Source organism: Thalassophryne amazonica, chromosome 17, assembly GCF_902500255.1.
Source record: "Thalassophryne amazonica chromosome 17, fThaAma1.1, whole genome shotgun sequence".
NCBI lineage: Eukaryota > Metazoa > Chordata > Actinopteri > Batrachoidiformes > Batrachoididae > Thalassophryne > Thalassophryne amazonica.
Genome location: NC_047119.1, coordinates 71929598 through 71957393, shown reverse-complemented (window position 1 = coordinate 71957393; position 27796 = coordinate 71929598). Strand labels below are relative to the sequence as shown.

Genomic DNA, 27796 nt, shown 5'->3' with positions numbered 1-27796 from the left:
CAGTAAAACGACATTCTGTACAATCACAGCACTAAAACGACATTCCGTACAATCACAGCACTAAAACGACATTCCGTACAAACATGGCAGTAAAATGACATTCTGAACAAACACAACAGTAAAATAACATTCTGTACAAATACGGCAGTAAAACGACATTCTGTAGAAACACGGCAGTAAAACGACATTCTGTAGAAACACGGCAGTAAAACGACATTCTGTACAAACACGACAGTAAAATGACATTCCGTACAAACACGGCACTAAAACGACATTCCGTACAAACACGGCAGTAAAATGACATTCTGAACAAACACAACAGTAAAATAACATTCTGTACAAATACGGCAGTAAAACGACATTCCGTACAAACACGACAGTAAAATGACATTCTGTACAAACATGACAGTAAAACGACATTGTGTACAAATATGGCAGTAAACTGACATTCTGTACAAATATGGCAGTAAAATGACATTCTGTACAAACATGGCAGTAAAATGACATTCTGTACAAGTACGACGGTAAAATAACATTCTGTACAAATACAACAGTAAAATAACATTCTTTTCAAATACGGCAGTAAAACAGTATGCCGTAAAAACACGGCAGTAAAATGACATTCGATACAAACTCGACAGTAAAATAACATTCTGTACAAATACGGCAGTAAAACGGCATGCCATACAAACATGCCAGTAAAACGACATTCCGTACAAACACGGCACTAAAACAGTATGCCATACAAACGGCACTAAAACGACATTCCGTACAAACACGGCACTAAAACGACATTCCGTACAAAACCGGCAGTAAAACTACATTCCGTACAAACACGACAGTAAAACAACATTCTGTACAAATACGCCAGTAAAACGACATTCCGTACAATCACGGCGCTAAAACAACATTCTGTAAAAATACGGCAGTAAAACGACATTCCGTACAAACACGGCACTAAAACAGTATGCCATACAAATGGCACTAAAACGACATTCCGTACAAACACGGCACTAAAACGACATTCCGTACAAACACGGCAGTAAAACTACATTCCATACAAACATGACAGTAAAACAACATTCTGTACAAATACGCCAGTAAAACAACATTCCGTACAATCACAGCACTACAATGACATTCTGTAAAAATACGGCAGTAAAACGGTATGCCGTACAAACGGCACTAAAACGACATTCTGTACAAACACGGCACTAAAACGGTATGCCATACAAACGGCACTAAAACGACATTCTGTACAAACACGGCAGTAAAATGACATTCTGTACAAACACGGCAGTAAAATGACATTCTGTAGAAACACGGCAGTAAAACGACATTCCGTACAAACACGGCAGTAAAACGACATTCCGTACAAACACGGCAGTAAAACGACATTCCGTACACACTCGCCAGTAAAATGACATTCCGTACACACTCGCCAGTAAAATGACATTCCGTACACACTCGCCAGTAAAATGACATTCCGTACACACTCGCCAGTAAAATGACATTCCGTACAATCACAGCACTAAAACGACATTCCGTACAATCACAGCACTAAAACGACATTCCGTACAAACATGGCAGTAAAATGACATTCTGAACAAACACAACAGTAAAACGACATTCTGTACAAATACGGCAGTAAAACGACAATCTGTACAAACACGACAGTAAAAGGACATTCTGTACAAACACGGCAGTAAAACGACATTCTGTACAAACACGACAGTAAAATGATTCTGTACAAACACGGCACTAAAACGACATTCCGTACAAACATGGCAGTAAAATGACATTCTGAACAAACAACAGTAAAACAACATTCTGTACAAATACGGCAGTAAAACGACATTCTGAACAAACACAACAGTAAAACAACATTCTGTACAAATACGGCAGTAAAACGACATTCTGTACAAACACGGCACTAAAACGACATTCCGTACAAACATGGCAGTAAAATGACATTCTGAACAAACAACAGTAAAATAACATTCTGTACAAATACAGCAGTAAAACGACATTCTGTACAAACACGACAGTAAAATAACATTCTGTACAAACATGGCAGTAAAACGACATTGTGTACAAACATGACAGTAAAATGACATTCCGTACAAATACGGCAGTAAAATAACATTCCGTACAAACATGGCAGTAAAATAACATTCTGTACAAATACAACAGTAAAATAACATTCTTTTCAAATACGGCAGTAAAACGGTATGCCATACAAACATGCCAGTAAAATGGCATTCCGTAGAATCACGGCACTAAAACGACATTCCGTACAAACACGGCAGTAAAATGACATTCTGTACAAATACGGCAGTAAAACGACATTCTGTACAAATGCGGCACTAAAACGACATTCTGTATAAACACGCAACTAAAATGACATTCTGTACAAATACAGAAGTAAAACGACATTCTGTACAAATACAGCAGTAAAACGACATTCCGTACACACACGGTAGTAGTAGTAGCTATTTTATGCGTCACCTCTACCATGCACGTTAATATACCGGGCCGGAAATGGGATGCCAGCTGTGCGCTGAGGGAAGCAGAGGAGTGACTGCAATATGCGGACATCATGGGGACTGTGACCCAGGGGAGGCTGGGCCTGGGAGTCATCACCCGAGCTAGCTGGAAGGAGGCGAAGGTGAAAGACCATCGTGGAATGGTACAGGAAGAGATCAGGGCTGCAGAGGAGGAGAACAGGCAAGCTAGGGCAGTGGCCATGAGGCAGCTGGACCCGGTGGGACGGTGTCCGTGGATGATCCCTCAGTTGGAAGGACATCTGGAGCATGGAGGGGCATCAGCTAAAGTTCCTGCTGAGCTCTGTGTATGATGTGCTGCCAACACCAATGAATCTGCAAAGGTGGAAGCTGACGGAGGACCCCTTCTGCACACAGTGCAGGAGACCAGCAAGTCTGGAACACATTCTGTCATCTTGCCAAGCAAGCCTGATCGAGGGGAGGTTCAGATGGCGCCATGATAAAGTGCTGGCGCAACTGGCTGATGGACTTGAGAAAGAGAGGAAGCGGAAAAGAACTAAGGCCCAGACCAAAGGCCCTCGCTTCATTAGCTTTCTCAGGCCAGGGGAAAAAGCAGGCAAGGAGGACAGGTGTGAAGGCATCCATGGCACAGTAGAGGACTGGGAGATGAGAGTTGACCTTGGTAGGCAGCTCAAGTTTCCAGAAGAGATCACAGTCACCAGCCTCCGACCAGACATCGTGCTCTGGTCTCGCACAACAAAACAAGTGGCTTTGATCGAGCTAACGGTACCCTGGGAGGAGAGGATCGAGGAGGCGCATGAGCGCAAGCTGGGAAAGTACCAGCCACTCCTTGCAGAGAGCCAGCAGAAGGGGTGGAGAGCCTGGAACTTACCAGTGGAGGTGGGTTGCAGGGGGTTCCCAGGGCAGTCGCTTTGGAGAACACTAGGGATGCTTGGAGTTAGAGGAACAACCCGCAAGAACCTGGTTAATAACATCTCCAAGCAGGCGGAGTAGTCATCCAGGTGGCTGTGGCTAAGGAGGAGCGACCGGTGGCTAGGCCATGCTGGCAGGGAAGAGGCAGAGTTGTGCAGCAGGTCCCTGAACAGCAGAGCGAGCAGTTCCAGGACGCTGGTTCTGCTGTCAAGCCCCACTGAGGTGTCGTGGGCTTGTTGACGAAACATCAGTGAGGTGGGGTGCCCACTTGAAAACCCTATGAAGTCTGCGGGTTCTCGTCGTGCAGCTCTGCCCTCAGTTGAAGATGTCTGAGGAGAGCGACTTCGTTGCTAGCCATCGTACAGAAGGAGCAGGAGGTAACTCCTGCCAGGTGCAGTAGCTGCGATATGCCCTACCATGTAAAGACATACAGCTAAGTGAAACACCATTTCTCCAGGACCAAGGTGCCACATAAAACAACAAAAATTCAACAAGAGCACACCTGCAGCAGCATATACGCTGACGCAGGACGACCCACAACAGACACAAGTGTGATCACTAAATACACAAACGCAACAAACACGAGAAGCACACAAGACTGCTGCAAACAATACAGAGTGGGCCAATAAAATGTTACCACTTTTTGATCGTGCACAAGTTTTTGAAATGAGAACTTATTCGAAAATTTTATTTACAGACTTCTAACAGAAGCATCAAATTAACATTTGATACCAAAGGTTTCCCACTTTGTCTCTTGTTTTCCGCACAGTTCAATAATTGATGACCAGACCAGACTATGGTTACTGACACGTCTAATAGCTTGGGGAAAGAAACTGTGACATAGGCTGGATTTGAGGGCTGAATACTTCGGTAACTTTTTCCAGACGGTAGAAGAGTGAAGAGTGTGTGTGTGATCATCCAAAATGCTAGTTGCTTTGCGGTAAAATGACAAGCCAAACATGGCGGTAAAGAGATTTTCTCTATGAACATGGTGCCAAAAAAAAAAACCTTTCGGTATGAACATGAAAGTAAAGGATGTTATTTCATTTAACAAACAAAGCCCAACAGCCTCAGAAGACTTCTTCTACACTATATCTGAAGATCTTGATCAGGCATGGCAAGATTGACAATTAAAGCTGATATAACTTTGGATTTTGAAAGATTTAACCACATGAGCACGGTAATTTACTCAGCAACTCTCCTTTGACCTTCCAGGAGATCGTGACACAGACGGTGCTATGATTCTGCCTGTGGTGGTTCTGCTGGTGCTGCTGCTGTTCTGTGGACCTGAAGCATCTCTCCAGGGAGGCACTCAGGAAATCCTGAGCAGTGATGAAATCCTGGAAAGGGAGTTCATCGATGTGGCACGACAAAAACATGCAGCGGCTACTGAACACGTCACTCCAGTAACAGACAGATGTTCTTACACCTTTATTGTTCCACAGCAGAAAAACCACAGGGCCATCTGTGTGAACTCCCAGGAGCCCGAGGCCTTGCTGGAGAACCGAGTCCACAAACAGGACCTGGAGCTCCTGAACACGGAGCTACAAAAGCAACGGCAGCAGATTGAGGCACTGCAGCAGTCGGTAGAGGTTGATGGAGGTGTGGTCACTGAGGTCAAGCTACTGCGCAAAGAGAGCCGCAACATGAACTCCCGTGTTACACAGCTCTACATGCAGTTACTGCACGAGATTATCCGCAAACGGGACAATGCTTTGGGGGTGTCACAGCTGGAGATCCGCGTACTCAACCACACAACAGAAATAGGAAGGCTAGCTGCTCGCTACCGTGACCTGGAACACAAATACCGGCATCTGTCAGCTCTGGCAAGGAACCAGAGCATCCTTCTTGTGGAGCTAGAAGAGCGATGCAACTGGATCGGACAGTCATACAGGGCAGAGCGGGAACGACACGGTACAGTCCGCCCTCTCCCACCAATCATCCCACAACCACCCCTCCAGAAGCCTGCAGCCCTGCTCCAGCTTTACGGCCCCCACACCAATGAGATACAGAGTGATCAGAACACAAAAACATTAGCTCCTCCTCAGCCTACGAAGCAAAGTACAGCTCACAGCTCGGACTTCTCAAACAAGCCCTCTGGTAAAGTATGTCAGTGTACTGATGCTTTGTTTTCTGCCCTGATTGAAAAACAAACACCCACAGAATACAGGCTCCAATACTTTCTAAAACCTGGGACGGATTTTGCCTGCTTCAACTGACTCTGGCATCTCTGTCTCAGAGCTAACATGGTCTCCACAGATCCTAACCTTTAAAGCAGACATAGAACACACATCAAGAGAACATCATACTGGTTGACAAAAGCTTCAAATTTCACTGTTGTCTTCAGACGTGAAAATTTGTGACAATCAAACTACCCATTGTAAAGGATCTTGGCAAGAATCCCAGTGCAGAGAACCCCAACACAGAATAGTTTGAACAGGTTTTATTGTTCCCAATAATTATTGCTATTATCACATACTAGGGCATTCCTAGGAGGTTAGCTTTGCTGGGACAATGATCCCCTGTAACAGGCTGTCAAAGGCCAACTACTTTGGTACGCTCTGGAACAGAATGTTTTAAATACCATGGTATTGTTACACAATGTGGCTGTGCCTCGTTCAGCAGCAGCACCTGCCACGTCTCCCATCAGCGTGACATGCATTGGTTGGTTGCTTGAACAAAATAATCCATAATAGAAGAATACAGACAGTTGATTGTGTGTGATCTGGTTGACAAAGTTAACAAAGAAATAAAGCCTTGAGCTGCTAATGAAATGGAGGGCTGCTAACCACACATGGACAGGAGTGTGAAACAGTAGCAAAGGTCAGCAATGTAGAATAAAATAAATAAATAAAGATCACAGTAACTTACAATGCTAGAGAGCAGGGTGGAACCTAATACAATCTGGTGACCAGTAGATGCTGTAGCGGCAGATATAAAGACGGCCAACTAATTAAACATGGAAGTGCAGAGACATCTTTCATTTTCAAGGGAAAGAAGGCTGCAAACATTGGCCACTTCACAAGCAGTGTTTAAAATAGGCCAGCCTAGTCACGCCACTTATGACATAAATGCTCAGTGATTACAAACTTTGAAGCATGTAGCCACTGAATTGGGACACAGCCTCTGGCTAAAACAAAGGATAAACAGGTGTATCCTTCTCAGCCAAAAAAGACACTTTTACAGTCCTTATGTACAACTACAACCCCAATTCCAATGAAGTTGAGACATTGTTTAAATAAAAACAAAATACAATGATTTTCAAATCTTCTTCAACCATTACTGTTTATGAGCAAATATTTGCTCATAAACAATAAAGTTTATCAGTTTGAACATTAAATATCTTGGCTTTGTGGTGTATTCAATTGAATATAGGTTGAAGAGGATTTGCAAATCACTGTATTTTGTTTTTATTTACATTTTACACAATGTCCCAACGTCATTGGAGTTTGGGTTGTAAGCAATATCTGTATGTAAAGTAGAAAATGAATACTGAATAATGATTACTACGAGGTCTGTTAGAAAAGTATCTGACCTTTTTATTTTTTTCAAAAACCATATGGATTTGAATCACGTGTGATTGCATCAGCCAAGCTTGAACCTTCATGCGCATGCGTGAGTTTTTTCATGCCTGTCGGTTGCATCATTCGCCTGTGAGCAGGCTTTATGTGAGCACTGGTCCACCCCTCTCGTCAGATTTTTATTGCGAATAAATGTCTGAACGATTTGGAGCTTTGCTGCATCAATTTTTTTCCAGAAACTGTGAGAGACCTCCAGGTGGACATCGTTCGGAAAATTAATATGGCTTTCAGGGACGATTTTATGGGGATTATGTTGTGTGTTGGGGGGGTGTGGCTGGACGTTTTGGTGTTCTTTTCTTTTCTTTGCTCTCCAGGTGGTATGCAAACTGATTTATTGTCTGTGGAGAAGGTGCTGGCAGAAGAGTCCTTCACCCTCATCAACATGATGTGCAGCACCTGTGTATGGTGCTCACGTGCAACCTTAAAGACTTTCAGCTGAAGCAGATAAAGAGATGGCGTTCTGCATTTAAGCCATGTGTGATTCAAGCAGAATTGCCGGGAACTCGACTTTGTGATGTTCATTTGTGAGACGCTGAGGACCGCGCCTGGGTTTGACACATCATGCCTGTGAAGGAGGAAGGGTGAGGGACACATGCTGTCAGCACACATCAGAGGTGATTAATTGTCTGAATAATTGTTAATAGTAACTTGGTATTTTGTTACGCAGTATATTTGAACTTTGATGAGAATTGTGCAGCTCGCTTCTCACTGCCGTGGCATGCGGACTGATGATCCTCCACCTGTTGTGAGAAGCTGCTCATTTACATAAAGCTTAAATACAGACCTGAATGTATTGCTGATAGTGTGTGCCTTTTGAAGGATATTAGTTGTAGCTGCTGACTTACCTCACCTTTTCTATCCTTCGCAGAGAGTCGGTTTGTCGTGTCCACCTGGGGGGTGTTTGGCGGTGAACGTGGGTCAAGAAGCGCCGGGCTTCAATCCTTTTGGGCGCTGGAGAGCGTGCCGTCCTTCACTCCGCCAGACTGACGCAGCTTTTGTTTGTGCACTTTGTTATGCACCAAAGGGTGGAAAAATAAATTGTTTTGTTATTGGAACCGCTTTCTGGTTGTTTTAGCGCTGGGTTCCGTCAGACGCAGGTCCGTTCTTCAACCCGCGTCGACACATAACAGATTATACAGATTAAGGAGTGTTACTGCCGCTTTAAGGACAGCCCACAATTGCTGAGAGCGCGCCGCGCTCCCAGCGCCGATCGACATGCTCAGACCCTGATGAAACAACCAGATCATTTCCAAAGTGAAGGCTTTGTTGATCCGGGACCTCGTCTGACTTTCACAAAAAGGCAGGAGACGTGGACATCAGCACTTTTTCGGCACATTCCACTGTTACGGGAGTTTTTTCCATGGAAAGAAAAGCGGAGGGACGCGCCACGGAGCCGTTCATTACGCGGGACAAAACCACCTCGGTGTTGGTCTCACAGGACGGCTTTGAGATGGCTTTCAGATGGATTCCGGTTGCTTTTCAGTCATGTGATTATCCGATTGTGATTGTGCATGAGCTGGACATGCCCCAACATGTCCTGGAAGGCTTCATCACGGCATTGCTTTGCGCCATGCGGCTCCACCGCGACGCGCGGAACTCCTCCGCACGTCTGTCTTAATGTGCTGAAAAAGTGCTGATGTCCACGTCTTTTAACAATTCCTGTGCTAGTCAGACGACATACCAGATCAATACAGCGTCCAGTTTAGAAATGAATGGCACATTCCACTGTTACAGGAGTTTTTGTCATGGAAAGAGGAGCGGCGCATGGCGCAAAGCAATGCCGTGATGAAGCCTTCCAGGACATGTTGGGGCATGTCCAGCTCATGCACAATCACAATCGGATAATCACACGACTGAAAAGCAACCGGAATCCATCTGAAAGCCATCTCAAAGCCGTCTTGTGAGACCAACACCGAGGTGGTTTTGTCCCGCGTAATGAACGGCTCCGTGGCGCGTCCCTCCGCTTTTCTTTCCATGAAAAAAACTCCTGTAACAGTGGAATGTGCCGAAAAAGTGCTGATGTCCACGTCTCCTGCCTTTTTATGAAAATCACACGAGGTCCCGGATCAACAAAGCCTTCACGTTGGAAATGATCTGGTTGTTTCAGCAGGGTCTGAGTATGTCGATCGGCGCTGGGAGCGCGGCGCGCTCTCAGGAGTTGTGGGCCGTCCTTAAAGCGGCAGTAACACTCCTTAATCTGTATAATCCCCATAAAATCGTCCCCGAAAGCCATATTAATTTTCCAAACGTGTCCACCTGGAGGTCTCTCACAGTTTCTGGAAAAAAATTGATGCAGCAAAGCTCCAAATCGTTCAGACATTTATTCGCAATAAAAAACGACAAGAGGGTGGACCAGTGCTCACTTAAAGCCTGCTCACAGGCGAATGACGCAACCGACAGGCATGAAAAAACTCATGCATGTGCACGAAGGTTCAAGCTTGGCTGATGCAATCACACGTGATTCAAATCCATATGGTTTCCGAAAAAAATAAAAAGGTTCGATACTTTTATAACAGACCTCGTAAACTACGAGTTACACCCACTATGCTACATGCTTGGTGCATGCAATGCCAAGGTTGCCAGGTGACAGGAGGTAGGGGCGGGCAAACGTAATAACGCAACAGCAAAATGGTTGATGGTGGATTGTCTCATTTCAGAACAGTTTGTTCAGGCCTCCACTGTGTCTGAAGGGCTGACGCCTGAGGGGTTTTGTGAGACACAGCTCTGAGAAGGGTGCAGACACTGAATTAGGACACTGCCGCAATGTGTTGGTGAGGTCATACGAAGCACTGCTTCATGAAGTTGCTTCAATTCTCCATTGACCTTCCTTGGGGCCACATCTTCACTTGGAATGTAGACTGAAGCGTGGGCACCAGTTTGAAGGCTGAATGTCCTGACTCTCCATAGTGAACCTGTCAGATGACACAGAAGATGTGTTGTGTGGGCCGCCAGAAGAGGAGGTACTGCTGGCCCACCACCAGAGGGCACCCTGTCTGAAGTGCGGGCTTCAGGCACAGGAGGGCGCTGCCACCTTCCAAGAGCGGCCGGGTTGACAGCTGTCACTCATCGGCTATGACAGCTGTCACCAATCATCTGCGCCTCACCCCGCATAAAAGCAGGACAACACCTCCACCACGTCGCCGAGATATCGTTCTTCCAAGGAGGTAATATTCTCTGCTGTATTTAACACTGACAAATACTCTGAGCTCTTTTTGCAGCCGTTTTCCTGTGGTGTTTCCTTATCTGCTGGATTGGCGTTTGGTGTGATTAGCGACGGCTTCGCCTCACACCCCAACCAGATAAGTGGTTAAACAGGAGCTGCACGAGTGTGTGATTTGAGGTGGAGGTGGAATTTCCACCATCCTTGTTACGGGGTGCACACACACCCACACCTGACTGTTTGTGCTCTTCGCCAGCAGTACCAGATCTGACACGCGGAGACGGTGGCCACCTGGGGAACTCGGGACCTGGCGGCTCCAGTATCCTCCTGGTTCGGTGGCGGAGGAAATCGTGTGGTTCCGGTTCTTCTCCAGACGGACGTCTCCTATCGTCGGGCCTGCCCACACGACACCTTTATTAATTGACCTTGTATTCATTTTATAATCTGCTGTGTGTAGTTGTGGAATTCACAACAGTAAAGTGTTCAGATTTAACTTCTCCTATTGTCCGTTCATTTGCGCCCCCTGTTGTGGGTCCGTGTCACTACACTTTCACAACAGGATATCTCGGCGCAGCGTCATGGACTCCGAGGGGCGTCACCCAGCAGTTGAACGGCCAATGGGAGAGCAGAGTGCACAGGCATCTGCAGGAAGCGTGATTGGTGAGTTGCAGCACATCCTCACTGCCTTTACTGCTCGGTTGGATCAGATGACTGAGCAAAACATCCTCCTGAACCGCAGGGTGGAGGCTCTCTCCGCACAGGTGGCAGCGAGCGCTCAGGGCGCTGTTGCAGCTCCTCCTCCTGCCGACCCTGTGCAGGATATAAAAGTTCCACTGGTCGTTCAACGACCCCTCCCACCATCCCCTGAAGCATACATAAGCCCCCCAGAGCCGTACGGAGGTTGTGTGGAGACGTGCGCGGACTTTCTTATGCAGTGTTCGCTCGTCTTTGCACAACGTCCCGTCATGTACGCGTCTGATGCTAGTAAAGTAGTTTAGGTGATTAATCTGCTTCGAGGAAGGGCACGCGCTTGGGCTACGGCGCTTTGGGAGCAAAATTCACGGCTCCTTCATACGTACACTGGGTTTGTGAGGGAGTTCAAAACCGTGTTTGATCACCCTAACAGGGGAGAGACCGCTTCAACTGTGCTGCTGTCAATGAGACAGGGACGCCGGAGCGCAGCCGCTTATGCAGTCGACTTCCGCATTGCGGCTGCGAGGTCCGGCTGGAATGACGCTGCGCTCCGCGCCGCCTTCGTAAACGGACTGTCGTCGGTCCTGAAGGAGCACCTGGTGGCTAAAGACGAACCGCAGGAATTAGATGGGCTTATCGACCTCGTTATACGGTTAGACAACCGGTTGGAGGAACGCCGTCGGGAGCGAGACGAAGGACGTGGCCGGGTAAGCGCCGTCCCTCTCCCTTCCGGGTTCGAAAAGGTTCCGCCCTCCCCACGCTCCACAGCCGCAGCGCTCCGTGGGGCAACAGCTCCCCCTGCTGACGTTGCTAGGGAAACGCACAGGGCCAAAATGAGAACAGATGACAGAATGAGGAGGCTGGTCCGCGGGGAGTGTTTTATATGCAGCTCAAAAGAGCACATACAGAAAAACTGCCCCAAACAGCCACAACAACAACACCCGCCCTTAGAGACTGGGCTAAGGGGGGGTCATAACATTCACGTGGGACACACACATATTGCCACACGACTCCCAGTTACAATCCTGAGCGGGGATTTAACCTTTCAAGCCCCAGCACTGGTGGACACGGGGTCAGAAGGGAATCTGCTAGACAGCAGATGGGCAAGGGAGGTAGGGCTCCCTCTGGTGGCGCTTCCTTTGCCATTGCAGGTGCGGGCACTAGATGGCACCCTTCTCCCCTTAATCACGCACAAGACACGACCTGTAACTCTGGTGGTGTCTGGAAATCATCGGGAGGAGATCGAGTTTTTTGTGACTCCTTCTACCTCCCGCGTGATTTTAGGTTTCCCGTGGATGATTAAACACAATCCCCGGATTGATTGGCCGTCTGGGCTAGTGGTTCAGTGGAGCGAAACCTGCCATCGGGTGTGTTTAGGATCCTCGGTTCCTCCCGGTTTATGCTAAGGAGGAGGTCAAAGTCCCTCCCAATCTGACGGCGGTGCCGGTTGAGTACCACGATCTTGCTGACGTCTTCAGCAAGGATCTGGCACTCACCCTTCCCCCGCACCGTCCGTACGATTGTGCCATTGATTTGGTTCCAGGCGTTGAGTTCCCGTCCAGCAGGCTGTACAACCTCTCACGACCTGAGCGCGAATCAATGCAGACCTACATCCGGGACTCATTAGCTGCCGGGCTGATCCGGAACCCCACCTCCTCGATGGGTGCAGGTTTCTTTTTTGTGGGCAAGAAAGATGGCGGACTCCGTCCATGCATTGATTACAGGGGGCTGAATGAGATCACGGTTCGCAACCGATACCCGTTGCCATTGTTAGATTCCGTGTTCACCCCCCTGCATGGAGACAAAATCTTTACTAAGCTGGATCTTAGGAATGCGTATCACCTGGTTCGGATCCGGAAGGGAGACGAATGGAAGACGGCATTTAACACCCCGTTAGGTCACTTTGAGTACCTGGTCATGCCGTTCGGCCTCACCAATGCCCCCGCGACGTTCCAAGCCTTGGTTAACGACGTCTTGCGGGACTTCCTGCACCGGTTCGTCTTTGTATATCTGGACGATATTCTCATCTTTTCTCCGGACCCTGAGACCCATGTCCAGCATGTACGTCAGGTCCTGCAGCGGTTGTTAGAGAACCGACTGTTTGTGAAGGGCGAGAAGTGCGAGTTTTACCGCACTTCTTTGTCCTTCCTGGGGTTTATCATCTCCTCCAACTCCGTCGCCCCGGATCCGGCCAAGGTCGCGGCGGTGAGAGACTGGCCCCAACCTACGAGCCGTAGGAAGCTGCAACAGTTCCTCGGCTTCGCAAATTTTTACAGGAGGTTCAGTAAGGGCTATAGTCAGGTAGTTAGCCCCCTGACAGCCCTGACCTCATCAAAGGTTCCCTTCACCTGGTCGGATCGGTGCGATGCCGCGTTCAGGGAGTTGAAACAGCGCTTCTCGTCGGCACCAGTTCTGGTGCAGCCCGATCCCAGTCGCCAGTTTGTGGTTGAAGTGGACGCCTCTGACTCAGGGATAGGAGCCATGCTATCCCAGAGAGGATAGAACGACAAGGTTCTTCACCCGTGTGCCTATTTTTCCCTCAGGTTGACCCCAGCAGAACGGAACTATGATGTGGGCAATCGAGAACTCCTAGCGGTGAAAGAGGCTCTTGAGGAGTGGAGACATCTGTTGGAGGGAGCGTCAGTGCCATTCACGGTTTTTACTGACCACCGGAACCTGGAGTATATCAGGACCGCCAGGCGGCTGAACCCCAGGCAAGCCCGCTGGTCACTGTTCTTCGGCCGTTTTGACTTCCGGATTACCTACCGCCCCGGGACCAAGAACCAGAGGTCGGATGCCTTGTCCCGGGTGCATGAGAACGAAGTCAAAACCGAGCTGTCGGATCCACCGGAACCCATCGTACCGGAGTCCACTATCGTGGCCACCCTTACCTGGGACGTGGAGAAGACCGTCCGGGAGGCCCTGGCACGGAGCCCGGACCCCGGAACAGGGCCAAAGAACAGACTGTACGTCCCACCAGAGGCCAGGGCTGCCGTCCTGGACTTCTGTCACAGGTCCAAGCTCTCCTGCCACCCAGGGGTGCATAGGACCGTGGCAGTGGTCCGGCAGCGCTTCTGGTGGGCGTCCCTGGAGACTGACGTCCGGGCATACATCCAGGCCTGCACCACCTGCGCCAGGGGCAAGGCGGACCACCAAAAGGCACAGGGACTCCTTCAGCCGCTTCCTGTGCCTCATCGCCCCTGGTCCCACATCGGTCTGGATTTCGTCATGGGCCTCCCGCCGTCCCGGGGGCACACCACCATTCTCACGATAGTGGACCGGTTCTCCAAGGCGGCCCACTTCGTGGCCCTCCTGAAGCTCCCGTCGGCCCAGGAGACAGCGGATCTCCTGGTCCACCATGTCGTACGTCTGCATGGGATACCAACAGACATTGTCTCAGATCGTGGTCCCCAGTTTTCCTCGCAGGTTTGGAGAAGCTTCTGCCGGGAGCTGGGGGCCACCGTGAGCCTCTCGTCTGGGTATCACCCACAGACCAACGGACAGGCTGAACGGGCTAATCAAGAGCTGGAGCAGGCCCTGCGCTGTACCACATCCGCACACCCGATGGCTTGGAGTGAACACCTGGCCTGGATCGAGTATGCGCATAACAGCCAAGTGTCCTCTGCCACCGGCCTCTCCCCGTTCGAGGTGTGTCTGCGGTACCAGCCCCCTTTGTTTCCTGTGGTGGAGGGAGAGGTCGGTGTGCCCTCGGTCCAGGCCCACCTGCGGAGATGCCGTCGGGTGTGGCGCACCGCCCGTTCGGCCTTGTTGAGGGCCCGGACGAGGGCAAAGACCCATGCAGACCATCGACGGTCCCCGGCCCCCGCATATCGGCCCGGGCAGGAGGTGTGGCTGTCTACAAGGGACATCCCCCTCCAGGTCAATTCCCCCAAACTTAAGGACCGGTACATAGGGCCCTACAAGATCCTCAAGGTCCTCGGTCCCGCCGCAGTGAGGCTCCAACTCCCGGCCTCACTGCAGATCCATCCGGTATTCCATGTGTCGCGACTGAAACCACATCACACCTCACCCCTCTGTACACCCGGTCCGGCGCCGCCTCCTGCCCGTATCATCGACGGGGAGCCGGCTTGGACAGTGCGCCGGCTCCTGGACGTCCGTCGAATGGGCCGGGTTTCCAGTATTTGGTGGACTGGGAGGGGTATGGACCCGAAGAACGCTCCTTGGTGAAGAGGAGCTTCATCCTGGACCCGGCCCTCCTGGCCGATTTTTACCGTCGCCACGCGGACAAGCCTGGTCGGTTGAGGGGGGGGTCCTGTTGTGTGGGCCGCCAGAAGAGGAGGTACTGCTGGCCCACCACCAGAGGGCGCCCTGTCTGAAGTGCGGGCTTCAGGTACAGGAGGGCGCTGCCACCTTCCAAGAGCGGCCGGGTTGACAGCTGTCACTCATCGGCTGACAGCTGTCACCAATCATCTGCGCCTCACCCCGCATAAAAGCAGGACAACACCTCCACCACGTCGTCGAGATATCGTTCTTCCAAGGAGGTAATATTCTCTGCTGTATTTAACACTGACAAATAGTCTGAGCTCTTTTTGCAGCCGTTTTCCTGTGGTGTTTCCTTATCTGCTGGATCGGCGTTTGGTGTGATTAGCGACGGCTTCGCCTCACACCCCAACCAGATAAGTGGTTAAACAGGAGCTGCACGAGTGTGTGATTTGAGGTGGAGGTGGAATTTCCACCATCCTTGTTACGGGGTGCACACACACCCACACCTGACTGTTTGTGCTCTTCGCCAGCAGTACCAGATCCGACACGCGGAGATGGTGGCCACCTGGGGAACTCGGGACCTGGTGGCTCCAGTATCCTCCTGGTTCGGTGGCGGAGGAAATCGTGTGGTTCCGGTTCTTCTCCAGACGGATGTCTCCTATCATCGAGCCTGCCCACATGACACCTTTATTAAATGACCTTGTATTCATTCTATAATCTGCTGTGTGTAGTTGTGGAATTCACAACAGTAAAGTGTTCAGATTTAACTTCTCCTATTGTCCGTCCATTTGCGCCCCCTGTTGTGGGTCCGTGTCACTACACTTTCACAACAAGATGATTCTGGGAGGAAACATTAGCTGTTGGACTTTGCTTTACTTTTTTGTTTGCAAGTCAGCGGTCAGTCTAATTTCACCTGGAGGTATGTTGGGGATGGGTTTGAGGGCAGAGTTGACCCACTGAGGTCAAGTGTGAGCTGTCTTCGTGCCTGCTCGGTGTTGAGGTGGAAGGCTGTTGAAGCCATGTTGCCACCCGTTAGTCTTCAAGTTTTGAGGTATCGTGTAACTTGTGCCATACCATTTGTATTCTACATTCAACAAACCTTTGTCTAAATGTAGGAGGGTGAAGTGGTCTGCATACTACTGTGAGGACGTACAGGCTGAATACCATGGAAGCCAATAGTAAGCCTTGGACTGAGTTTCTGGGCCAGCTGGTCTGTACATCACTGGTCTTCAGAATGAAATCTGTGGCTGGAATGGATATTAGAGATGTTCTGTACTAGACAGCAATCTGGCATGATCCGGAGGCAGTTCAAAATCAGGCCCTGGTACCACACAGTGTTGTAAGATGATGTAAGGTTGACCAGAACAGCATCCACTTTATAGCCTTTTTCCACGCTCTCCTTTATGATGTTTGTTAGTTTCCTAATCTGGTGTGTAACGCTGCATCCACAGCAAAATATTTTTACTCAGGTTTTATTCTTTTCTACTCTCCTATTTTACTCTTCCTTTTTAGCTATACCTTTGTATACTGGCATAGTTCCACCTTAGAACTGGAATATGATATATAAGATATACCTTACTGAATTTTCATGTTTTGGTAGATCTAATGTGAGCGTGAACAGCCAGTTACAAAAATTCTACTAAACTACACCTCCAGTATGAGACAAATCTCTCCTGCTGAAATGCCGCCAGAAATGATATAAATGGCAGAAAACTCCTTTTTCCACAGGAAATTCTTGGCGTGTCTATTTGCACTGGATTAATGTAACGCTAACGTACAGGTAACGTACTGAAACGGTAACGTACAGGTATTGTTATATAGTAGAATAGCCTAAGCAGTGGGTTACCCCTCTGAGTTTGGTCTGCTTGAGGTTTCTTCATCACAAGAAATAGCAGAGGGAGTTTCTCCTGACAACCTTCACCGTGTGGTTGCTCAGTGGGGTTGGTAAGGTTAGACATTACCCATGTGAAGCGTTCTGAGGTGATTTTGCTGTGATATGGTGCTATATAAATAAACTGAATCAAATATTTACTCCTCTGGTTGGAAACGGCAAACAACACATTTTACTGCCACATTGGGATTAACATTAAGACAGGAAGTGACCTCAGCATCAAGCTATTGCAAGCAGAAAATATATTAGCTTGTAATAAAAGAAACAATGGGAAAAACACCCCAGTCTTATTAAGTGATGATCATTATTTCAGACAAACATTTATGATCTGGAAGATTAAAACTTGACAGTTTCTTGGCTTTACTCTGCAGGTCCGTTCACAGACTGTCTGCAGGCGCTAGAAACAGGACACACCACCAGCGCCTTGTACCTCCTGAAACCAGACAACAGCAACCGGATCATGCAGGTTTGGTGTGACCAGAGACACGACCCCGGAGGCTGGGTTGTCATTCAGAGGCGTCAAGACGGTTCTGTCAACTTTTTTAGAAACTGGGCCACATACAAGGTAACAATGGAGCCGGGGGTCTGTCTGCCTTCACTCTTGTCAAATCTGGCATGAAAACAGGTGACAGCCATCAGTCATAAGACCGTGACCATTGACAGGTGAAGGGGTTAGCATTACCCCCTTACAGCGGCACCATCAGTGGGAGGGCCGCGCTCTGCAGCAGGTTAACATTTTTACCGTGAAGTCCAAGGAAAGCCAGTGAACCGGTGACATGGGCGAGCAAGCCCAGAGGAAAAATTCACACCTCAACATTTTCATTTCAAAGTTTGCTCTTCCACAGCTCAAGAGATAAACGTTAGATTCTCACTTCAGCTTTGCTTTAATTTCCATTTTATCTCTGAAAATTATTTTAGACCTTAATAAGATCTCATCTGAAATTTAAAAGGAGACCAATTTAAGATTTTGTGGATCTTTCTGCTTTGGAGACAAAACAAAGCCACAGTCGATGGGACTGTGGCTTTGTCCCACACAGACCTCATAGATCCAACCATCCTTACCCCCTTATCCCACTTAAAGATCGGGGGTGGGGCCTATCCAAGCAGTCATAGGATGAGAGGCGGGGTTCACCTTTCTGTCAAAGTGCCACACACAGACACACCTACGTACAGTCTATTTAAAGCAGTGGTGTCCAAACTATTCCAGAAAGGGCCGAGATGGTGCAGGTTTTCTTTGCAGCCACTGACTCCAGCAGGTGATTTCAGTGATTAACATCCCTTTGAACAGGTGGGAGGAATTCATCAGTGAAATCACCTGCTGGAGTCAGTGGCTGCAAAGAAAACCTGCACCATCTCGGCCCTTTCTGGAATAGTTTGGACACCACTGATTTAAAGTCTCCAGTTCACCTAACCTGCATGTCTTCAGAAACTGGAGCACCTGGAGTGTGGAGCCCACACGAACACAGGGGAAATATGCAAATTCCAACCAGAAATGACCAGACCAAAAGAGAACCTGGGACCTTCTTGGTGTGAGGCTACAGTGTTAACCACTAACCCATCGTGCCTCATAGATGTTTAGGAGAAATATATGAAAACTCTGAGATCTTCTTTATATTTTTCTTTGAATCTGGGGGACTGACTGATGTGCGAGAGGAGAGAAGTCTAGTTGGCATGGTGTGACCCAACAAGACGATCTGCCACTACCAACCTGGTGCCAGATACCGAAGGATGCGTCGGAGATCTCGTGGAGTCCATGCCTTTGTTTTGATAACAAAGGGGGGGGGGGGGGTGCTATATAAATCTGGGTTTCTATTTTGACTGTTATGACGACTTCAAAGTCATCTGAGACTCGTAAGGAAGCGAGAAACCAACGGTCAGTTTTCACAAAAATTCAGCTTTATATTAAAGCAGAGGTCAGACACAGCTGATGGCCAAGTGGTTAGCACGCTTGGTTTCAGTGCAGAAGGTTCCCGGTTCAAACCCCACCCCTGCCATATTTCTCCATCTAATGTGGAGTTGTTTTCTTTTGTTTGTATTTTTTAACCTCAGAAGTCAATATTTCATAAATTTCATTACACAGGACACCAAAAAAAAAAAAAAAAAAGCTAGCACAGACTGAGATCTGCTCACACTACAACAAGGAGATCCATAGATATACTTATTCACTGCCTTGGGTTGGCCCATCCCACTCCACCCACCTCTGCTTTTTAGTGGTAGCTCCACATTCACCTCAAACCAAATCCACTGCAGCCCCCGATTGGTTATGCTTACTGTTGTCAAGGAAACTATCCTCATGCACTGGAAACCACGGACAGCATCGATGCTGCACACTAGAAACACACTGCATTCAGTGAGTACTTGGAGAGCGATGGTGTGGTATGAAACCCAACGTCTGGTCACTAAGCACGTAGCTGGGTGTGAAACGTGCTGAGAATGACCACTGGAAGCACCTTTCCTGGAACAGACAGCAGGGCAATTCCTGCTTTGGAGAGGTGATGGTCTAGTGGTTAAGCGTTGGGCTTGAGACCAGAGGATCTTCGGTTCAAATCCCAGCCTGACCGGAAAATCACTAAGGGCCCTTGGGTAAGGTCCTTAATCCCAAAGTTGCTCCCGGTGTGTAGTGAACACCTTGCACTGCAGCACCCTGACATCAGTGTGTGAGTGTGTTTGTGTGAATGGGTGAATGTGAGGTATTATTGTAAAGCGCTTTGTTGCATCTGATGCAGATGGAAAAGTGCGATATAAGCAGTCCATTTGGTTGTGGTGGTCAGTGCGATCCACCTTTCCTGTCCATAGAGGGTAATTTGTCTAGTCTGTTGGGTTAGGGTTTCATACCCATCTACGAAACGGAAGCAAAGACTACTTCACACGCAAGAAGAAGAGCACCTCCAGCTCCCTGACAGGACCACCTCTGCAACGTCACTGGGATTTAGAGGTTCACAGTGGACTGGAGAACGAGCCACAAGAACCCCAGCACAGGTCCATCATCCTGGTAAGAGGACCATCAGTGGGGCAGGACATCAGACTCATCTGCTGCATGCATGCCTTCACTTATCAAGACTGCACAGCGTGCATGTGTGGAGGAAAACAGTGCTTCAGTTCTTCTGTAAGCAGACCAAGGATCAGAAAACCACATATGGTGTGTCACCTGTTCGCAGACTCTATGACCCAATGTCCCCCCGTCTGCCCTCAGTGCCATCACAGCTGGACCCTCCACTTCTTAGACAGCCAGGAAGGATCACAATTAATGATCAGAAGCATTGCTGCCAGTTTAAGGGATATGAACCCCCCCAAAAGCCCAGAGGAACCAGGTCCCTTCAGCAGAGAAGAAAAAAGTACCTTGATGTCATTGAAACTATAACTGAGTGCAGTGTTTGTTAGTATGAAGGGTTCTTTATACTAATGTGAAAGCAGAAGCAGACGAGTGGGTCGAGGTTTTCATGTCGAGGCAACATGTTCACATTACTGTTTGAACACAGAGTGCAGAGCGCGGAACACTGAGCGTCCCGCGGCTGAGTGAAGACAGATCCTTCAGGACGCCCAAACCAGACCAATTACAAGTGGTGTCTGCAACACACACACACACACACACACACACACACACACACACACACACACACACACACACACACACACACACACACACACACACACACACCCTGAATGAGTCAACCTGGACCGTTAAGCCATTTCCACGCTGAGAGTCAGAGCGTCTTGATTTAATCCATGTGTGCTTAAATTGAAGCCAGGCTGCCAGCAAAGAGTGAGCGTTGGCAAAGAGCATTTAAAAACATCTTACCATGATGTAACCACATCTTTGCCTCATGCTGTCATAGGTTTTACAAATACAAACAAAAAAGGTGTCGTGTCTGCATCCAGTGAGGACAAGCAGCTGCAGCCACAGATTCTAACATGGTGTGACAGTCTGAGTACAAGCTGATGATCCCAAACTGATGTCTTTCTCCTGTGACAGCAAGGCTTTGGAAACATAGATGGTGAATACTGGTTAGGACTGGAGAACATCCACTGGCTGACTAACCAGGGGACCTTCAAACTGCTGGTCACACTGGAAGACTGGTCTGGACGCAGGACGTTTGCAGAGTACGCCAGCTTTCGCATCGAGTCGGAGGCAGACGCCTACAGGTTGAGGGTGGGCCAATACCATGGCAATGCAGGAGACTCACTTACCTGGCACAACGGCAAGCAGTTTACCACACTGGACAGAGACCACGACACATACGCAGGTAGGAAAGAAGGGAAGATCAGACGTTTGTCTTCTGAACTTTCAATAATGCTGTCGTCCATGCCGTCACTTTCCAGCTTGGTCTTTCTGTCCATCTTCTCACCATTTCTGCGTTACTTTTCACATGTATGGCTTCAATCACGGAGAAACTGAGGAGAGCTGATACTTCCTGTTTGGTATGCTTATGTATTTTGCGTCGGACAAGATAGGACTAATATTTTTGGAGAAATTGGCGATATTAGCTAACAACAGTGATGCTAACAACAGTGATCAATCGACATTGTGCTGCAATGCACCATGGGAGTTTGGGGTTTTAAATGTTATTGTGGTTCATGTTAGTTTAACAGCATTGTTAGTTACTGATTTATTGTGTTTTTGTAGTTCAGTTGGTTTAGTCAGTTTAATTAAGTGTCATGTTGCCATTACCATGAGTGACAAGTGTACTGTGTTTGACCTCATCTGCCACCGTCTCAGTTTGTGGGTGTGTAAAAATAAAAGCACCTGCTTTGGGCAGAATAGAGAAAAGACTAAAAGCTCTGGCTCAGTTTTTGTTCTTCTAAGCAGCTCACCACAAAATATTAAAAACAAAGTGGCATCTGTATACATACATGTATACAGATGCTACTGTATGTGCGCATATGCACGCGTGTATAACTTCAATCACGGACAACCTAGGGAGAGCTGAAGTTTGCTGTGCTTATGTATTTTGGGTCAAGAATGCTGCCAAAAGGGGATGTTGATAGGACTAATATTTTTGGAGAAACTACGGATATTAGCTAACAACACTGAACAATGTGCATTGATAATTACATTCTGCGGTCACACGCCATTCCAGCAGGGGGCAGTAAATCATCTAAATATTAAAAGCGAAGTAGTGTCTGTGTACATGTATGCATGAGCGATTTTATTTAGTAAGGTCAATGTACACACAGGATAAAATTGTAAATACATTCAAAATACATGGATGACACAAAGTGAAAACATTATGTCCGCCAAGGACGTAATTACCTGTGTTTATTTGTCTGTCTGTCTGTCTGTCTTTTAGCAGGATTACATCAAAACTACTGCACGGATTTTGAGGAAATTTTCAAAACAGATAGATATTAAGCCAAAGAAGAACCCATTCAATTTTGAAGTTGATCCGAATCTAGATTCTGGATCACGTTTCACTTTATATACACTTTAAAGGAATACTCATAGCAGGATTATGTTAAAACTACTGCACGGATTTTGATGAAATTTTTAACACACATACATCCACATACATATTAGACCATAGAAGACTCCATTAAATTTTGGAGGTGATCTGGATCCAGATCCAGATTCTGGATCAAGTTTCACTTTATATTGTCTTTGAAGGATTACGTCAAAACTACTTCACGGATCCTCACCAAATTTTCACCATGGATACATATTAGGCCATGAAAGACTCAATTAAATTATAAAAAAATTAATAATAATAATAATAATAATAATAATAATATGTATATGATAACAAGAACCTAAACAATTGATAAATACATTAAGACAGTAAATTAACATTAAAAAATGATGGAGTTAACAGGAAATAAAAAGGGTTAAGTTCTTCCTCAAAAAACTCACACACCAATCCAACTAATTATACAAGCTTTGCATAATTTATTACCACCTTTGAAAAATGTCAGCTAACTATTTTATATGGATCCCCACATATCTCACACACACACACACGTATAAAATACAAATAATGAATGTTTATGGGTGCACCGGTATGGTTATTTCATGAGGTGAAAGATGGCGTTCCATTCAACAAGGCACAAGAAATGAAATATTCTTTCCATTTCACAAATGGAAAAAAAACACACACACACACACTCACTCACTCACTCACTCACTCACTCACTCACTCACTCACTCACTCACTCACTCACTCACTCACTCACTCATCTTCAACCACTTAGTCCAGTTAACACATTTATACCCAGATTTCTTTTGGAGATGTGGAAAAAGTTGCATTAGTACCTTTGAGATTTTTTTTATTGTGAGTAGAAAATGACAGTGATACACTTTGGCAACAATTGTTGCCAGTGGGGCAAAATGGGTTAAGGGTCACGGGGCCACATATAAACACACAAACACATTCACAACTGCACGCACACGCACACCTACGGACAAATTTGAAGTTTCCTATCCACTGCGTGTCTTTGGATGTTGGAGGAAGCCGGGGCACCCAGAGGAAACCCACACAAACACAGGGAGAACACGCAAACTCCACACAGAAAGGCCACAAGTGGGAATTGAACCCACGACCTTCTCGCTGTGAGGCAACGGTGCTAACAGAGCCACCATGCTGCCCAAAAAACCATTCATTTGTTTTATATAATGCCTAAAATAGATGCTTGTCATTTAATAGTTAATTAATTTATAAACAAGAGAAAAGGGACAAACATTTTGATGTGCATCACTGGTCCTGTGAGGTTCACAACGGTCCAACACTAACTTTAAATATCAGTCCAAGATCATCCTCAGTCAACTTGCAAAAACAGTCACATAGTTCAGAAACAATCCTGACGATGTAGCCTGATGCTGCCAAAAACAAACCCTGCCATGTTTGTTTTTAAGCTAAGCTCCGTCGCCGCGAGTGTGAGCATGCGTGGCGGTAGCAGCACCAATAGCAATAGCACAAAATGTTATAGAGTCAAAATTGCACGGTCAATGGAACACAATGCCAAATGATATGAATAATCCATATCATGTGACATGCAAAGCACAAATCAAATGACAAGGATCTATTCAGCTATAACAGAGCGCACATCACACCGAGAGTCCATATTATCAGCTCTGCATCTTCAGATTTCTGTGTACTTTTTATGTTATTTTTGGAGTTTATTTTTTTTTACGGCTTTGATTCCTGTGAAAGCCTGATTCATTCATTCATTGTGTGTCCGGGTCTGGGTGAGGTGGCAGTAGGCCAAGCAGCGCAGGCCACACTTGCCTATCATTGACTGATTTATGGGGCCATTTTTGTAGCAAACATACAAGTATCTGCAAATGCAGATTTTGATCTGTGTGTGTAAACAGATCCACAAATATGTAAAAAAAACTGTGTGTGTGTAAACACGTACACAAACGTGTAAAAAAAGCTGTGTCTGTGAAAATCGAGCCACTCGATTGGATGTGTTCTTACATGTGACTTTTGCTACAGTTCTGCCGCATTAGATCTGTAAATGCGATTTGTATGTGTGTGTGTGGAGACTTGTCTGTGTGCCTCCACCAGAGAGAGCAAGCACCAATGACATCACTCATCGCTGTCGTTTTAAGCCTGGCTGAGATCAAAATACACATTTGCAAATACTTTTCCTACAATAATGGCCCCATAAATGTCCAAAAGACAAATGTTGGGCTGGAAAAGACAAAACAATTTTCCAAGTCAACGATGCAACAGTGTGTCATTTATGCAGAAACGTCTAATAAAAACACACACCGTGGTCTGTGGAGAGCTGTAAAACTGCAAACACTTACACAAGTCAGCATCAAAATTCAGAAAATGTGTCGGTATTCCTTTTCCGTTATATGGTTTGTATCATAGTTAAATTCCAAGAAGGGAAAGACAACATGTTGTTTTTGAAGTGGATGACAAAAGAATAACTGACAAAAGCCATGAACAAACATGTCATTGTGCATCAGATGAAAGGACACCTCAGACTCACCAAAGCACCTAAAAGACAGGCGTCCACATTCATTTGTTACAGCTGACAAACCACCGCAGTCCTGTACTGTGATGTTGAGATTCTCTTTGGGAGTGATGGGAATGGACAGGATTAGGAATGAACCTATCAGAGGGACAGCTCAGGTGGGACGGTTTGGAGACAAAGTCAGAGAGGCTAGATTGAGATGATTTGGACATGATTTGAACCCAGAGTATATAGGGAGAAGGATGCTGAGGATGGAGCCACCAGGCAGGAGAAGAGGGAGGCCAAAGAGGAGGTTTATGGATGTGCTGAGGGAGGACATGCAGGTGGATGGTGAGACAGAGGAAGACACAGAGGACAGGGTGAGATGGGGACAGATGGTGCCTCCTAACAGGAGCAGCCAAAATAATAAGAAGTAAAAATGAGGAAATCAAAAGACAACGGTCAGAAGTCTAATATGTGGCATTACAAGACCTCCAGCAGAACATAATTCATTTAAGGGTGCAACCCATTAACAAAAACACCACCTGCTGGAAACAGAATCCGCCAAAAAAAGAGAAGACCAGACGTTTCCTTCCAGTTTGGTTGATGCTTCTGCTCCTTTTGGCAGGTAACTGTGCTCATTACCAGAAGGGAGGATGGTGGTACAACGCCTGCGCTCACTCCAACCTCAACGGCGTGTGGTACTGTGGCGGACATTACCGCAGCTGCTACCAGGACGGCATCTACTGGGCTGAGTTCAGGGGCGGAGCCTACTCTCTGAAGAAAGTCACCATGATGATACGGCCAAGTGCCAACATCTTCCACTAACAGACCATACATTCAAAACGAGCAGCCTTCAAAGGACAGACATTACTCCAGAGGGACGTCCTGTGTCCGTCCTCGAGGGACGTCCTGTGTCCGTCTCGTCTTCTCCTGTACTGTTCTGCCTTGTTTGCTTTCTGTTCCTAAAGCAGGTTGTTTTTTGGCTCCTCCTGCTGGTGGATATTGAACGAGTCTTTCTTTTGCAACGTTCCCTGCAGAACTTGTTGATGTCTGAACTCTGTGTATCCAGTTACTCTACACACAAATAGTAAACATTCAGCAAAACAACTGCAAGTCAAAAATCCTGTTTCTCCGTCTTCCTCAGTCCAATCTGGCAACAACTCCTCAGGACTCAGTCAAGGTGGAAACAGCGTTCCTAACTTCACGTTTCCTCTTTGGAAAACGCCTGTAAATAACTTAGCATGCACGTGGATTGTACATCAAAATGTCCATTTAACGGTATAGAGCATGCTAAAGCTAATCTGTGACCGTGACATTAAATGTTTGTTCTTTTCACAAATTAGAACATATTAAAATGGACCATAAACATCTTCAGAGGATTTGTCATTTGTCAGGTCACGCTGACCTCAGAACAGAGTCACAGGGATTTTCAACACTCCACAAACTGATTTTCAGGTTTTTCCTCTCGATTTCACTGCAAAAAAAAAAAAAACTCAATAAATATACTCAGCATCACAAACCCAGTATTTTTTGATTGATAACCTGTTAATGATAATGAAATTTGAATGACATGGTGCCAATGTTAGAGAAACCTGGACATTTCCCGGAGGATTTGTAGGGTGTTTTAAAGATGAAAACCCTTTGGGTTTTTAACAATTTAAGTCCTAATAAAAAAGGATTAAATGGATCAGAAGCTCAAAGCGCTTTACAATGATGCCTCACACACACTGATGTCACAGTGCTGCTATTCAAGGCACTCACTACACACCGGGAGTGACGAGAGGATTAAGGACCTTGCCCAAGGGCACTTAGTGATTTTCCGGTCATGCTGGGTTTTGAACCAAGGTTCCTCTGGTCTCAAGCCCAACACTTAAGGACATCATCTCCCCTCCGTACCACTTTAACTTCATTCAGTCGTATTTTAAGCCCTTTTCACACTGGTGCCAACGTAGCGTATTGTGGCGTTGTGTTTCGTTTAAAGTGGATATGACACCTAAAAAATGAGGTAAAACTGATATAAATATCAAAATATACATGTAAGTTGAAAGTGGTTTTAAAAAATAAAGTTTGTACAGTTTTTCAAAAGTGTGTTTCTTGGAAAGCGCGCTGGCAGCGTTCAATCCGTGACGTCACAGCATGTAGAGTCCCGTCTTTGTCTGTTAGACCGACAACAGGAACAGATGGACCTCAGCATGGACAGTGACGAGATCGAGAACTTTTCTGACTCCTCTTCAAGTGTGGATTATTTCTGACTCGGATCATGAGGATGTTGCAGCAGTGATTAGACCCTACAGATTGGACCGTATCTTTTGGACAAACATTTAAACCAGGAGCATTCTGGCAGCAAAAATAATGCAGACGGTGTTTATGGCGGAGCCGAAGCAGAGGCAAGAGACGTGCCAATTCCGATGGATTTTAAAAGGGAGCAAAATATGGAATGGTAAGGGAGGCTTTGGTTTTTGTTGCTGCTGTTTATAACACTCTAATTACAGTGGTCCCTCATTTATCATGGGAGTTACATTCTAAAAATAACCCACGATAAGCGAAATCCGCAAAGTAGCGCTATTTTTTGCAATTATTATAGATGTTTTAAGGCTGTAAAACCCCTCACTACACACTTTATAGGCCAGATTTGGCGCAGCTCCGCACAGCAGACAGGAGGGCGGTGTGAGTGGCCCGGAGGCATCAGATGCAGTGAGAGCAATCGCACTGATACCGACCAGTGCCGCGACCAGCCCACCTGATAAGGACGCAGAACACAATGCACTGTTAAAAAAAAAAGCATGCAAAATTGCACTGAAAAAAAAACTGCGAGGCACAAAAGGTGAACCGCGTTATAGCAAGGGACCACTGTATAGCATTTTCGAGTCGGGCGTCTGTTTACCGCCTTTGTTAATGTTCCGGAGCCGCG

The 27796-nt window shown here is 46.9% G+C and overlaps 2 protein-coding genes across 3 annotated transcripts in view; one reads left to right on the top strand and one right to left on the bottom strand.

Annotated features, from left to right (window-relative positions):
• The window catches only part of ralgps1 (Ral GEF with PH domain and SH3 binding motif 1), a 272310-nt gene that overhangs the window by 140377 nt on the left and 104137 nt on the right, over window positions 1–27796 (bottom strand). The gene's annotated exons all lie outside the window — the stretch shown is intronic.
• On the top strand, window positions 4652–26517 carry LOC117529035 (angiopoietin-related protein 2-like). Its single transcript, XM_034191725.1, has 4 exons — window positions 4652–5537; window positions 17358–17551; window positions 20960–21230; window positions 25511–26517. Exons 1-4 carry the CDS (start codon window positions 4676–4678, stop codon window positions 25708–25710), a joined length of 1527 nt encoding a protein of 508 aa, XP_034047616.1. The 5' UTR covers window positions 4652–4675; the 3' UTR covers window positions 25711–26517.

What these genes read in the sequence shown, in the direction of transcription:
- LOC117529035 (XM_034191725.1), top strand. Translation starts at nt 4,676, where the DNA reads ATGATTCTGCCTGTGGTGGTTCTGCTGGTGCTGCTGCTGTTCTGTGGA. An exon ending in CTTCTCAAACAAGCCCTCTG is followed by an intron (nt 5,538 to 17,357) that starts GTAAAGTATGTC and finishes TTTACTCTGCAG; the next exon opens with GTCCGTTCACAGACTGTCTG. An exon ending in AGACCACGACACATACGCAG is followed by an intron (nt 21,231 to 25,510) that starts GTAGGAAAGAAG and finishes TCCTTTTGGCAG; the next exon opens with GTAACTGTGCTCATTACCAG.